General features: G+C 35.0%; 1 protein-coding gene across 1 annotated transcript in view; it reads left to right on the top strand.

Moving 5' to 3' along the window:
• The window catches only part of LOC149538135 (ACT domain-containing protein ACR11-like), a 126,401-nt gene that overhangs the window by 46,322 nt on the left and 66,022 nt on the right, over positions 1-14,057 (top strand). Inside the window, exons 5-6 of the mRNA XM_089799514.1 lie at positions 12,711-12,795; positions 12,962-13,021. Coding sequence (XP_089655640.1) covers positions 12,711-12,795; positions 12,962-13,021 — 145 coding nt within the window. The remainder of the gene's footprint in view (positions 1-12,710; positions 12,796-12,961; positions 13,022-14,057) is intronic.

Here is a 14,057-nt window from a genome sequence, read left to right as displayed (position 1 = left end):
TCCATCACACATTTTGTCTACTTTTGATGAGATCTCAGATACAAAGATTGGTCATGTTAAGACGAGTAATTTCTTGTAGAGGGTTGAAACATCTTCCAGTCATGATATTCAACATATCAGGAGAAATCACATCCATCTGTATCTATCTTTCCCGCTCGAACCTGAGTTCGTGTGGGAATGTGCCAAACATTTTGACGTCAAGTCAAAAACGATTAAGGATGTAGATGGGAAGTTACTTTTGAGCCTAGATCCGGATGTGATGGGGAAAATCTTTGAGGTCCCTACAACTCCAAAATGTGTGGATCTATCTAAAGAAATATCCTTTCAGCTGTGGAACCAAAACAAGACAGATTATCAAAGGCATGCAAATGACAAATGGTTGGTTAATAAAAGACCAAACTTTCTAGATGGCCAAAGACAATAAACAGATCTGACTTCTTGAGAGAAGTCAACAATTTGATAACTCTCTTAAGCAAGATATGAGGCCTCAAAGAATCTAACCACTTTGAGAACCTGAATGTTCAAATTCATCTATCAGATTCTCTAACACAAAGAACCCACCTATTGGGGAGAAATCATAAGCACAACATTGTGTGAGCAATTGATTCACGTGAAGAAGTCATTCTCATTCCACATGAATTCATACTTAATCTACATCGCTGCAACTATGTGGACTTTCTCAGGATTTTCTACCAAGGGAGATTGTTCTGTGGTTCCCATCTGGAATTACTATGATAAGCTCACTCTCACACAAAGCAAGCATCACTATAGAAGGGTGCAAGATGCATTTTTTTAGCATTTTAAGTGTCTTTTCAACAAGGAGTTAGCAGCAAAAAGAGTATTAGATGAGGCATGAGAGAAAGTAAATCAGTATGAATGTATTTTTCTACAATTTCCAACTTTCACTTACTTGAGAGTTGGTTATTTTGAAGGAGAACCATACACTGCCAAGATATCCTAGTGATAGGATAGTTCTCATGGAACTGGCAACATCTTGATGAAAGTACAGTCATATCAAACCAACTAGCATAGGCTAGGATTCAACATTTCCACTACTAAACTTCTCCAAATTGGCAAGTATGCACTTATCTCAATATATAAGGCAAAAGCCATGGAATCAGATCTTCAACTCATTATACTGAAGAAGTTCAAGGCTAGATCTGATTTTGATTATAGAGGTATGCATTCCAAGATAAATAGGGCATTCACTCATGTTCTTCGCATGGAGGATGTTTGGATTGATTTGCACAATGACGTGGACGTTGCTAAAATGGACTATTCCAGGTATACTTTGCAGCAAATTATTAACCTCAACATGGTTGATATTCCAGAAGGGGTTGAGATTGAGGATGGCATGATCTTGGTTCCAGAATTTCAGAACAGCCAATTGGAAAAGGTTTTCGCATTCCCATCCAATGGCAACAGAAAGTGACAACTTGCATCTTTGATAGATTCCAATCTATCTTGCTGAATACAAACACATGGCTGAAAAGAAAAGGCTTAAAGAGAGTTCACTAGGAAAGATGGAGTACATTGCTGTCATTTCAGACCAATTGGAAGGAAATCTCAAGTGGAGGTGAAAAGGAAGGACAAATCATCCACCTCTAAGCCAAGTAAAACTTTCAAATTGAAGCTCAAGGGTGGAAAAGATGACATTCCACCCTCACATTCATCTCAAGTGCCTCTCCAAGCCCAAGAATTGGGTGAGGAGGAAGAAGGAGGTGAAATAACGATCATATCCTCCATAGCTTCCTAGCAACTAGGAGCCGTCTGCCCAAGAGGAACCATTCTTGGCTGCCATAGAGCATGATGCGGACTCATTTTCCATCGTATTCACGCTTACAATTCCTATTTCTGAGGTGAATATGTCAACGCTGCCTATCTATTTTGCGGCTCCACCTATTCTCATAGTAGGGCAATGTGAAAACTTGGGAAATGTGTTTTACGATTTTCCAACTCTCACAGAGGGACAATTTTCCCAACTTGATACCTCGGTTGCAGGGTTCGAGATGTTCATGATAGAGTCATCCTAAAGAACACCGATGGTTCCAACAGTGCAAATGGAGGCATGCATTATGACAATGAAAATAAAATCAGGATCAATGTCTGTCATAGTCACCATTCCAGTCTCAATGGATGAAAGTTTCAACTTGCCTGCATGGTTAGGAAACATTGCCATGAAGAGAAGAAAGATTGAGCTACCCCTAGACGATCTTCCTTTGAAAAAGAACCAGTCTAAGCTTCCCGTGTAAAGGGAAAAAGTTGTCTCAAGAATCCTTGTTGATTATGAGAAAACTAAATATGCTGAGATGATAAGGCCTCTAGTGGATAAACTAGCCAGAGAGCTTAATCGCTCTAATTACAAGTTCACCAAAATTGAACTTGGGAAACAATCATGGTTGGGGTGTCAACAAGATGCCTAGGATGCAGTTTCTTTCTTGTCAAAAAAGAACGACAAACTCTGGGAGAAGAAAACTCAGTTAAAGTTGGAGAATGCTTGTCTTCACGAGATCATTTGCCAACAATTTTCGCAGGTCGTGGTCGTCACATCACAAACAATTTAGGTTAATTGGAGGGCTGAAGAAGCTAAGGCTTGATTCGAGGAGGTTATCACAAAGGGAGTTCAATCAATTAAAGATGTGCTCAAAGTCCTTGAACATATCAGAGGTGCTGAAGAAAGGCTTCATGATATGATTGTCTCTTTCAATCAACAGGCCAATGTCCTGAAAGAAGATTTGGGCACGCGGGATCAAATGACAGAAGCTGATTTGGATGTCTTGATCATGCACAACATCTTTCCGTCCATGGATATGTTCTATGAGTATTAGGGAACATGGGTCACAAAGTGCAGGTAATGGAAAAGCTTTTGACGAAGACACAAGAACCCTCAAAATTGCCAAGCCGTAGAAATGGAAATCATGGGTGATCTAAGACACATGGGTTGTAAGGTGCTCATAGAAGATGACAACTTGTTCACCGAAGAAGACATAACTTCGTAATTCATTGATAGAGTTAATGTTGAATTTGATTTAGAGGATTTTGGAGTTCATACAATGACCAAGTTCTCAACATATAACTTTGCAGCAAAACACTGGTGGGATTTTATTGAAAAAAACTACCGAGTTTTAAAAATGCCAGTGGAGTCAAGGTGGATGCCATTTCACAAAAGATGATGATTCCAAATCTTCTAATTCTTGATTGCATTGCCAAATATAAGGCTTTTGTTGACAATCATTGAGATTGATTCAACGTTCTTCATCTTTTTCTTTTAGTTTTTTAGCATTTTCAGCTTTGTAGTTGCAGAAGATAGATTACATGTAAGCCAATTGCATGTAATCCGATTACACGAACCTTCAATCATGTAATCCAATAAATCTTATTTCCTAGTTTGACTGAGTTGAGGTGATTGAGTTTCTTCCACCTTTTCCTCCTTTCTCTCACTCCTTTTTCCTATATAAGGAGTGCCTCCCTCATTGTAAAAATCATCTTTTATTATATGCAAGAGAGCTTTGCCAAACTTGTGCAAGCATAACTTTGATTGTGCAGTGCAAACTTGAAAGAAAAGTGAATAGAAAGAAGTAGTTGGTTAGAAGCTTTGACAGGAAACAATTGCGATAGAACAAATTGGAAGCTGTGGCTGTGATTCGTTTCAATTATCTTTCGTTCATGTTATTATTGTAGGTTTAATAGATCATAGTTAATATAAGGTGTTGGTTCCCAAGACCGTAGATTAGAAATCCAAGAGCCTGCCACTTCTTCGATAGGATTTTGCAATCAATTCTGGCCAACGAACGGGAATACTTCTTGATTTCCCTACACTTCAGGTCCGCTACACCTAGGCGGTAAACCTCCACCTCAAACACTGATTGTCTGGTTCAAGGCTTTTCTATAGCGAATTTAAACTTCTAGAGTTCTTCGGTTGGCAAATCCCTTGAACTCGATCTCACTGAAATAGAATGTTGAGTTTTTGAAATAACTAAAATAATTGTATGACGTTTGTCAGTAATGAATTTTATGCTTGTAGAAGGAATATATTGATTTTTTGACTTCAATAATAAAAAGACCAGTGCCTCTGCTCATCCGGGCAATAGAGTCAACTTCAGTGAATTTTCACGTACAACTTCATAATGTTTTACACAATTTACTGCAAACAATTAAATGATCAAGATGCGATAGATCAAAGGTGTATGCAATTTTAAATTAGTCCAGATTGAATTTTAACTACTATGGGAGACAAATTGGACACAGATACGGAAACAATTATTTATTTCACAATATCTGCGATGATTAAATTTAAAATGCTAAATGATCATGCCTACTTATCCAATATTTAAATTGTATACAAAATTCCAAAAATAATTACAAAGGATGATTCGCCTGCAGTTTAAATCTCCACGCCTTTAATAATAAACAAAAAACATTTTATTATTGAAATAAAATAATAGAATTTTTATTACAAAGTCATAATAAGCCCCTTATTCCTCCATACAAAATAATGTAAATACTTCTTATGAATATCTGAATGAATGTTCGTATGTTCTTCTTTTGGAATATATTTCTCACTCCTATTTATATTTCATAGAGTGACTTTTCAAAGGGTCACGTTTCTTCATAACAAATTTATTCAAATGTTTTTGATTACCAACATAGAAGGATTCCTTCGATACTTTTATATCATAGTGGATATTATTTTAATTTTCTTTTAATCGAATTGTTTATAGCATTTCTATGTTGACATGTTAATTTGTTATTAACGTCGAGGCTTATCAATTTATCTTTGACGTGTGAGGATACGATTTACTCGATATTATATGGCTTTGTTCTGCATTCCCATCTTTGATGGTATATGGCGTCCTATTTTCTACTACATAAATGCTCCTAATGGCTTTTGACTTTTCTTTGTTGAAGATCATCGCTATGGAACTTTACGTAATAATATTAACATTTCTTAGTTGCCATGTTGCGTTTTTCCTTCTCTCCGCATGCTTCATTATTGTTGTTAGGGGTATCTTTGGATTTCTTCTTCATATCAGTCATTTAAAAAAAGTATTGCGTGTTGCTCGTTTGTTGTCAACTATAGATCCCTTGTTTCCGTGTTGCTTTTCCTCCAACGTTTTTAACTAATCTTCCATTCTTCTTCGTTCGGTTGGACCGGGTGCATATACCATGATTCACTGCACTACTTTTTGACTCCCCACGGGTTATCCAGTGAACTCAACAAGTGTTTCATTTTGCTCAATGCTCTTATTCTTTCACTTTGACAACTTTGAAGTTTATTTAGAAGACCTTGATGTTCTCACAAACAACTATAGCAACGTCCACATGCACATAGCCTCAAATGATAGCAGGATGGCAAGATTTGCTCCAATGTTGATCAAGGATGTATTTTTTAGAATTTTGTTGTCTTCATCATTATCCAACAAATGACAAACAGACTAAACTTCTTTTCCAGTAATGAGACTTGAATACGAAGCCACAGTCTGACAATATCTTTGAAAGTTGCGCTATGGAAGTAGGCATTCTGGATCGATCTGTTATATTGACTCCATAGGTTTTGCTGTAAAACTCAAGGAACGATGTGTTGGTTTTTTGCAAGCCAAAGCTTCCCATACATTATATAGTACCTGTACAAAATTTTTATTGTATATATGTTACAAACTGGTAACAAATCTTCAACACATCATCCCCCATATTGTATTCTTTCCACCATTCATACAAAAAACTTATTTGGCATAGGATTTGGGACTCTAAATTTTGTCAAATTTTAGAGTTCCATGAGTGGCTCTTTCTGGGGATGTATGCTCTCTGTGAGCATAGTGAGATTCCAGCTATCTCTGGAGGAGCAGATCGAGCATCCATTCTTAACATAATGCAAGGTAAACTTGGGTGATGACAGGCCCCCAAAAATGTGAACATAAATTCTTCCCTCTATCAAACACAAAGTTCTGATCATGTAACACATCGAACCTGCTGATCATGATGCCATCATTTGTATAAACAACACATATTGCTTTTTACTTCACCAATGCATTCGTTGGTATCTATTTTTGAGAAACTATTAAGTGCATTATGGCCCTTACTACATGGAAGATTCCTGAAGTCATGCATTCGATCCATTGATAAAACATCAAAAGAAATCCTCTTTGCTCGGATATCCTCGTGCATATACTCTGCCCCATCTTCAAGATGTTTCTCCTCATGTCTAGGAAACACTACTTCCCCTTTATCAAGAATTTGATCAAGTGGGATGCTTGGAAGATTTTTAGAATCACTCAACACATTCTCCTTATTATGCATATCTGATTTTGTATCTCCTTCAAAGATTTTCTGCAACCCCTGCTCATGGGATGAACTAGAAGATATCTCACCTTTTGAATGTATGTCATGAGTTTCTTCAACTTCCAAATCACTGTTAGGCCTGCTATCTTCGTCATGGTGCTGATGGATTTGGATGCATGGAAGATCTTCCTCAAATAAAGGATTCAAGAACATAGAAAATTCAGACCTATCTTCTATTACTTCTTCGAACAATGGGTTCAAGAATATAGAGAATTGAGGCATACTATCATGAGAGCTTTCATCTGAATTAGCAAATGTTTCATCAAATAGTGTACTAATTTCATCCTTCTGGGAATCCTCATCTTCTTGACCAGTAAGATGGATATTTTCATCAACAATATATACCAAGACTTCTTCATGTTCATATGCCATATGAAATTCTATATCATCTTCACTATATGATTCCTCAGAATGATCATCTCATTCATCCAATACCTCTTGAGAATGCTCTAATCTATCACGTTGCTCACCATGGTGATTTGAGAAAAATTCCTGATCTAATAAGGATGAAATCTCCTCCACACTTAAAGAATCCTCTTCCTCATTTTCACATTCACCGTCATCTATAGGCATATAAGTATCATCATGAGCTGATTCTCCTTCAGCATGTTCAAAAATTTCATCTCTACTTGAATCTGAAATTTCATTTGACTCATATGTTACTTCAGTCTCGCATTCATTTTCCTCTACAATCAGCTCATTATCCATAAGTTTGAGAAAGTTAAGAAACTGATGATCATATAAGAGGCCCAATTCCTGCATCTTGTAGAGAAGATCAAATGACAAAGGTTTGTATTCTGAAGGTATTTCTTGATAAGCATTAAACATTCTCATGAAGAATTCCGTTGTAGATTCATCTTTTTGCTTTTCTAAATTCAAATATGCATCCAAAGGAGATATATAACTGGGACCTTCATCCAATATTTGGAAGAGAAGCATCAAATCAGGATCTTTTGGCGAGATTCCCAATTCACTAAACTTTCTTATCAATTCCTTGCATGAAGGCATGATGTCTTAAGGTACCTCTCAAAAAATATCCACCATCGTTATAAACCAATGTGCTGATGTCTCGCCTTCATATCTTTCCAGATTGAAAAATGCATCTAAGGGGTGTATGTATTCTTCCTCCATGGTGTAAAATAGATCTGCCTCCTAATACATATTGTTCATGTTAGATAATCAAATTACTTCCTTCTAAGTCCTCTCCCTCCGCAGAGCTACCCATTGAAATCCTTTTAAATAGAGTCGCCACCTCATTCGAGGAATGTAGTGGTCTTTCGGGTTCTCACTTCCAACAGAGTACACTTCCAAACAAATAGATACAATTTCTGATACTGATCTATGAACTTAGAAATCCTGGGTTACTTCGCAGTATGTATTTCGAGCAACTCTCCCCAATAGAGTCGCCAATCTGTTGGTTTCCAAAACCGTAGATTGAAAAATCCAAGAGCCTGCCACTTCTCCGATAGGATTCTGCAATTAGTTTTGCGCAATGAATGGGAATACCTCTCGATTCCCTTGCACTTCAGGCTCCGCTACACCTAGGCGGGTAAACCTCCACCTCAAACACTGACTGTCTGGTTCAAGGCTTTTCTATAGCGAATTTAAACTTCTGGAGTTCTTCGGTTGGCAAATCCCTTGAACTTGATCTCACTGAAACAGAATGTTGAGTTTTTGAAATAACTAAAAGAATTGTATAATGTTTGTCAATAATGAATTTTATGCTTGTAGAAGGAATATATTGATTTTCTGACTTAAATAATAAAAAGACCAGTGCCTTTGCTTATCCGGACAATAGAGTCAACTTCAGTGAATTTTCACGTACAACTTCATAATGTTTTACACACTTTACTGCAAACAATAAAATGATCAAGGTGCGATAGATCAAATATATATGCAATTTTAAATTAGTCTAGATTAAATTTTAACTCCTATGGGAGACAAACTAGACACAGATACGGAAACAATTATTTATTTCACAATATCTATGATGATCAAATTTAAAATGCTAAATGATCATGTCTACTTATCTGACATTTAAATTGTATACAAAATTCCAAAAATAATGACAAAGGACGGTTTGCCTGTAGTTTAAATCTCGACGCCTTTAATAATAAACAAAGAACATTTTATTATTGAAATAAAATAATAGAATTTTTATTACAAAGTCATAATAAGCCCCTTATTCCTCCATACAAAATAATGTAAATACTTCTTATGAATATCTGAATGAATGTTCATATGTTCTTCTTTTGGAATACATTTCTCACTCCTATTTATATTTCATAGAGTGACATTTCAAAGGGTCATGTTTCTTCATAACAAATTTATTCAAATGTTTTTGATTACCGACATAGAAGGATTCCTTCAATACTTTTATATCATAGTGGATATTATTTTAATTTTCTTTTAATCGAAATGTTTATAGCATTTCTATGTTGACATGTTAATTTGTTATTAACGGCAAGACTTATCAATTTATCTCTGACTTGTGAGGATATGATTTTCTCGATATTATATGGCTTTGTTTTGCATTCCCATCTTTGACAGTATATGGCATCCTATTTTCTATGCATAAATGCTCCTGACAACTTCCAACTTTTCTTTGTCGAAGATCATCGCTGTGGAACTTTACGTAATAATATTAACATTTCCCAGTTGCCATGTTCCGTTTTTCCTTCTCCCTGCATGCTTCATTATTGTTGTTAGGGGTATCTTTGGATTTCTTCTTCATATTCGTCATTTAAAAACGTATTGCGTGTTCCTCCTTTGTCGTCAACTATAGATCCGTTGTTTCCGTGTTGCTTATCCTCCAACGTTTTTAACTAATCTTCCATTCTTTTTCGTTCCGTTGGACTGGGTGCATATACCATGATTCACTGCACTACTTTTTGACTCCCCACGGGTTATCCAGTGAACTCAACAAGTGTTTCATTTTGCTCAATGCTCTTATTCTTTCACTTTGACAACTTTGAAGTTTATTTAGAAGACCTTGATGATCTCACAAACAACTGTCTTCATCATTATCCAACAAATGACAAACAAACTCAACTTCTTTTCCAGTAATGAGACTTGAACACGAAGCCACACTCTGATAATATCTCTGAAAGTTTCATTATGGAAGTAGGCATTCTGAATCGATCTGTTATATTGACTCCACAGGTTTTGCTATAAAACTCAAGGAATGATGTGTTGGTTTTTTGCAAGCCAAAGCTTCCCATACATCATATAGTACCTGTACAAAATTTTTATTGTATATATGTTACAAACTGGTAATAAATCTTCAACATATCATCCCCCATATTCTATTCTTTCCACCATTCATACAAAAAACTTATTTGGCATAGGATTTGGGACTCTAAATTTTGTCAAATTTTAGAGTTCCATCATAAGGAACAATTGGAGCCGAAGCTTTGATTGGGAGCAATAGTGGTAATATATATACTAGAAGCTTTGGCTATAGGTTATATTACTGTCCCAAATTCACAAATTGTTAGAATTAAAGCCTAGAGGTTTTCTACTTATGGAAGTCTGTGCGCCTCAGTGGTAGAGAGTTTTCTTATAGAATAGATAAAACTAGACATAGATTTAAAGCAGTGCACTCTCAATCATCCTTTGAGTTGGTGTTTGGTATCATTATAATTGTTTTTGGCTTTTAGATAGAAGTCTAGTGTAAGAGATCCAACTTGTCAAATAAGTGGATTCTTTCCTTAAAAAAGAGGAAAGAATATTAGTAACACCCTATAATGTATCTCTTAACTTCTTACTTATCTTGAGTTGATCCAAGGAATGGTGAGAAGGGGAAGCGTTCCTTTAAAGGTGGGAGAGACTCTGTCTCACACACTGTGGCTGGTCTACCTATTGTGCGATTGAATTTGCTTAAACCATTTGTTGCAAAATATCCACCCAACAAGGGACAATGTAATGTTCCCTTTTAGGGAAAACTTGTTTAGTACAACACAATATTATGTCTTGACATTAATAAGGAGATAAGTGATTCATGATGTAAATCTTAAATACTATATTTGATCTTATCTTAACTCCCTTTCAACTCAATGGAGGATGAGGAAAATTATTGTCATAGAGTGTTGATTCCTTATCCATAATAAGGCCCAGGGTTTCACAAACTCCTGTCAATATCTCCCCTTCTGATTCATGTAATTTGTGAAGGAAATCACTCGCCACTCTACACACACCTATCTATCCTTCCATTGGTATTATTGAAGATTTAAGGTTAAGCCAACAATTTTTATTTTATTTTACAAATGTATATATTTGATATATATGTATGTATGTATGTAAGTATTCACATGTAAAATATAACATTTATAATTCTAATTATTATAATATATATTATTAACCACCTTAATATACATATACATATACATATATTCGTAATATATCTCTTAGTTTATTATACATATATTATTATAATATTATAATCTCTTGTCTCACTCTTATTCATTCAATTGAGAGTATCCAAATATATTTTCTTCTCTATTCACGCCTTTAGGAATGATTTCAATCCTCATTAAATATTCCTGGTATTGAATGGTCACTTCTTATTGGGAAGAGACATATCCTTTTGTCATTAATTAATTAACTTTTCTTTATATGCTATTCTCTCTCGATGTATGCACTTTTTCTTCTTTTTTTTCCCCTTTCCAAATGAAATTCTTGTCTCCCATTTATATCTCATATTTTAGGGAGTCACATCTTTTTATTTCGTTCCTTTTGACCATTCATTAAACTTAATTATTTAGATTTTAGATTTGAGGGAGTCACATATTTTGATTTTGATTTTATTTATAGTTCTTTTATATTTTAATTTAATTCTCTAATATTTTAACTTGATTTTTTAATTTAGATTTTGTTTATATTCTTTTTATATTTTAATTATTGATTATTATTAAATCCTATTTTAGAAAGAGAACATACTTTTTACAATTGTCGTTTGTAATTAATTAAATTATTTGCTGTATTTTAATATTATTTATTAATTGCTTTTTCAGAAAGGGGACATCACAAACAACCAAAACCAAATCATGTGGCATTGTAATGGTAACTCATATTATGTGAGCCTTTACAAATGAGTTCACCCACTTTTTCATTGAAAATGCTTTGCATTGAAGCATGATCTATCAAAACAAATGATAAATGTGTTCATCACAAATGGTATGATTGTATGCTTCATGCCCAGGTCAACTATTTTGCCTTCCAAATCCTCTCCACATAAGCCCAAGTCAATGAAGGCAACCGTATGACTTTATAGCTACTGATTGTGTGATACTTTTCTTGGGCATGTTTTCCAACTAGATTGTAGTTATTTTATTATTATTTCCAATTATCGATAAAAGATGTGCCTACATAGCACACACTTTTTGACTTAATTTGCATTCAAAGTAAAGAAGAATAAAGGAAGAATCCTTCGTCATAGTTAATCTCCTTTCGTATGTGCACTTTTGGGGTGGAGGAATTTTGTGTTAAGGAAGAATCCTTCGTCATGGTATATTCCCTTTCCCAGGTGCATTTTTGGGTGGAGGAATTTTGAATTGTTGCCATGCCTTACCAAGGTTTCCTTGCTGTAGTCTTTCAATTCAATTAACTTGAATCTAGATATTCTTTGTTTCTTTTGCAGTCAATGCTAACCTGCTGTCAAAAAGGACTTAATAGAAATAGAATTTGCTAAAAACAGTTAGCTTGTCCATACTCAAAATTAGGCCAAATGGAGACACAATGCAACTTGCTAAAATATAATTAACTAAATATAGAATTCGCTAAATTCTTGAGTTTGCACAAACTCAAAATTAGGCCAAACGGAGAGATGGTGAAGCTAAAAATAGACTTAACTAAAAGTATAAATTGCTAAAACTAGAAATTCTTATCAAAGCACTTAAAACTTCCCCAGTAGGCCCTTTGAAAGAGTTATTTCCTTTTCCACAGTTAAATTCCATTATTCCCTTAATCACAAAACTTCCTCTCTCAAAGCTTGGAAGATAGAAACACTCAAGGCAAATGATGCTAGATACCAGACTAAGCATAAATCATCAATGCCTACCCAAACACACAAAATTTTGGGAAATTACACCAAACCACCGGAACTCAAAAGCAAATGGCCAAGCAGACAAGAATGTAGGGGATCCCCATTTGCAATGGGGCAAATGTCACAATACATCCCTTGTTGATTTGGGTACCTCTTCTTTATTTCATTAAGGGCACTCCCAAGTTATTGTGTACTTTTTTGTTTCTAATCAAACCCTCAATATTGAGAACTAAAGTGAGACATGCATTTATGGTTATATTTTTGTGGACAATTAGGGCGTACAACTAGAATTTAATTTACCTTCTTAATGTTTTTGAAAATCTTGCAGGAATACAGGTCGAAAGGTTGACGACCCAGAGCTATTGGAAGCAATACGACTCACAATAATAAACAATTTATTGATGTATCACCCGGTATGGCTTCTGAGGATTTATTCATGGAATTTTCTGTGTTATTAAGACCCTCTATTTGATATTTAAAAGATCATACTTCGAGATAGTTTCTCTGTTATTAACCTTCCTAATATAATTTTACTGCAATATCATGATGCTTCATTCTTCCGATTTGATTTGGAGATAGGAATCTTCCACTAAATTGGCCATGGGAGAGGCGTTTGGCATCATGCCTCCAAAGGAAAGGGTAAGTTTATCATATACACAAATCTTTCTGGATTGAACGGTAGTTGCAACAGAATTTTGGAGTTAATCTGTACATCCAGTCCTCAATATATCAGTGGGGAGGTTGATTCTTTTACCATTGCTTTACACTGAAATATTTTAGTGTCACAATGTTAACACTTGTAGAATATACTTATCTGAATGATTCATACATTTGGTACTACATGAGTATACATTTAAATATTTTCTCACACAGAAAGGCATTGATTCTAAAGCATGAATTTCCATCATGTATAAATAGGTGTTATTTAGATCAAGATGTAAGGTTTATCTATAATTTACCCATAATATTTAATGGGAGTAATAAGTCTTGAAAACCCCTGTCAAACAGTTGTATTTCAATGAAGATTTCAGAAGATAGGCGCCATGCTAATTGAAGAAGCTACAATGGTGGGGATAAATGACATTTGGCTACCATATTTAGATCTCTATTGGAAGGAAAAACACCATGCAAGCAGGAAAGAACACCCTTCATACACTAAACTAAGTTGAGCAGGAAGCTGCCGTAACTTGTTGCCTTGGTTATATGTTCATCCAACTTTAGATGCTTTTCTAATTCTTAGAATTATCAAATCAGGTTTGGTCTTGATCACTGTAGAAATTTTGCTGATTCTGTTTGGAAAAAATGAAGTTTTGAATTTTATGAATCTCCTGAATTTATCTACTTCTTAAAAACTGGCAACTATGTTGATTTTTATGCATTGAGAGAACACTAAGTTTACCTTAGTCAGTCCAACCCATCTGTCAAAAAATGTTGAGTGAAGTTCTGCTTGCCCATCATCAAGATCCCTTAGCGAATCAAGTGTAAAATTTAATGCAATTTCTTTCTCGCCATTTTGACTCTAATAGTTGATCTCTTCTTTATCCCCATCTTTAGGGAATGGTTCTGATTGAATCTTGCTATTACAGTAGACTGCCTCTGTTCCCTGGGGCTGATATGGAAAGATAAAGATGCAACAGTTCTACATTCAAAGTACATCCATCAGAAACTAACAATT

The sequence above is a fragment of the Cupressus sempervirens genome, chromosome 9, assembly GCF_028749045.1.
Source record: "Cupressus sempervirens isolate cs-2001-9-10 chromosome 9, ASM2874904v1, whole genome shotgun sequence".
Lineage (NCBI taxonomy): Eukaryota > Viridiplantae > Streptophyta > Pinopsida > Cupressales > Cupressaceae > Cupressus > Cupressus sempervirens.
The sequence above is the reverse complement of the archived record's forward strand: the minus strand, read 5'-3'. Positions and strand labels throughout refer to the sequence as shown.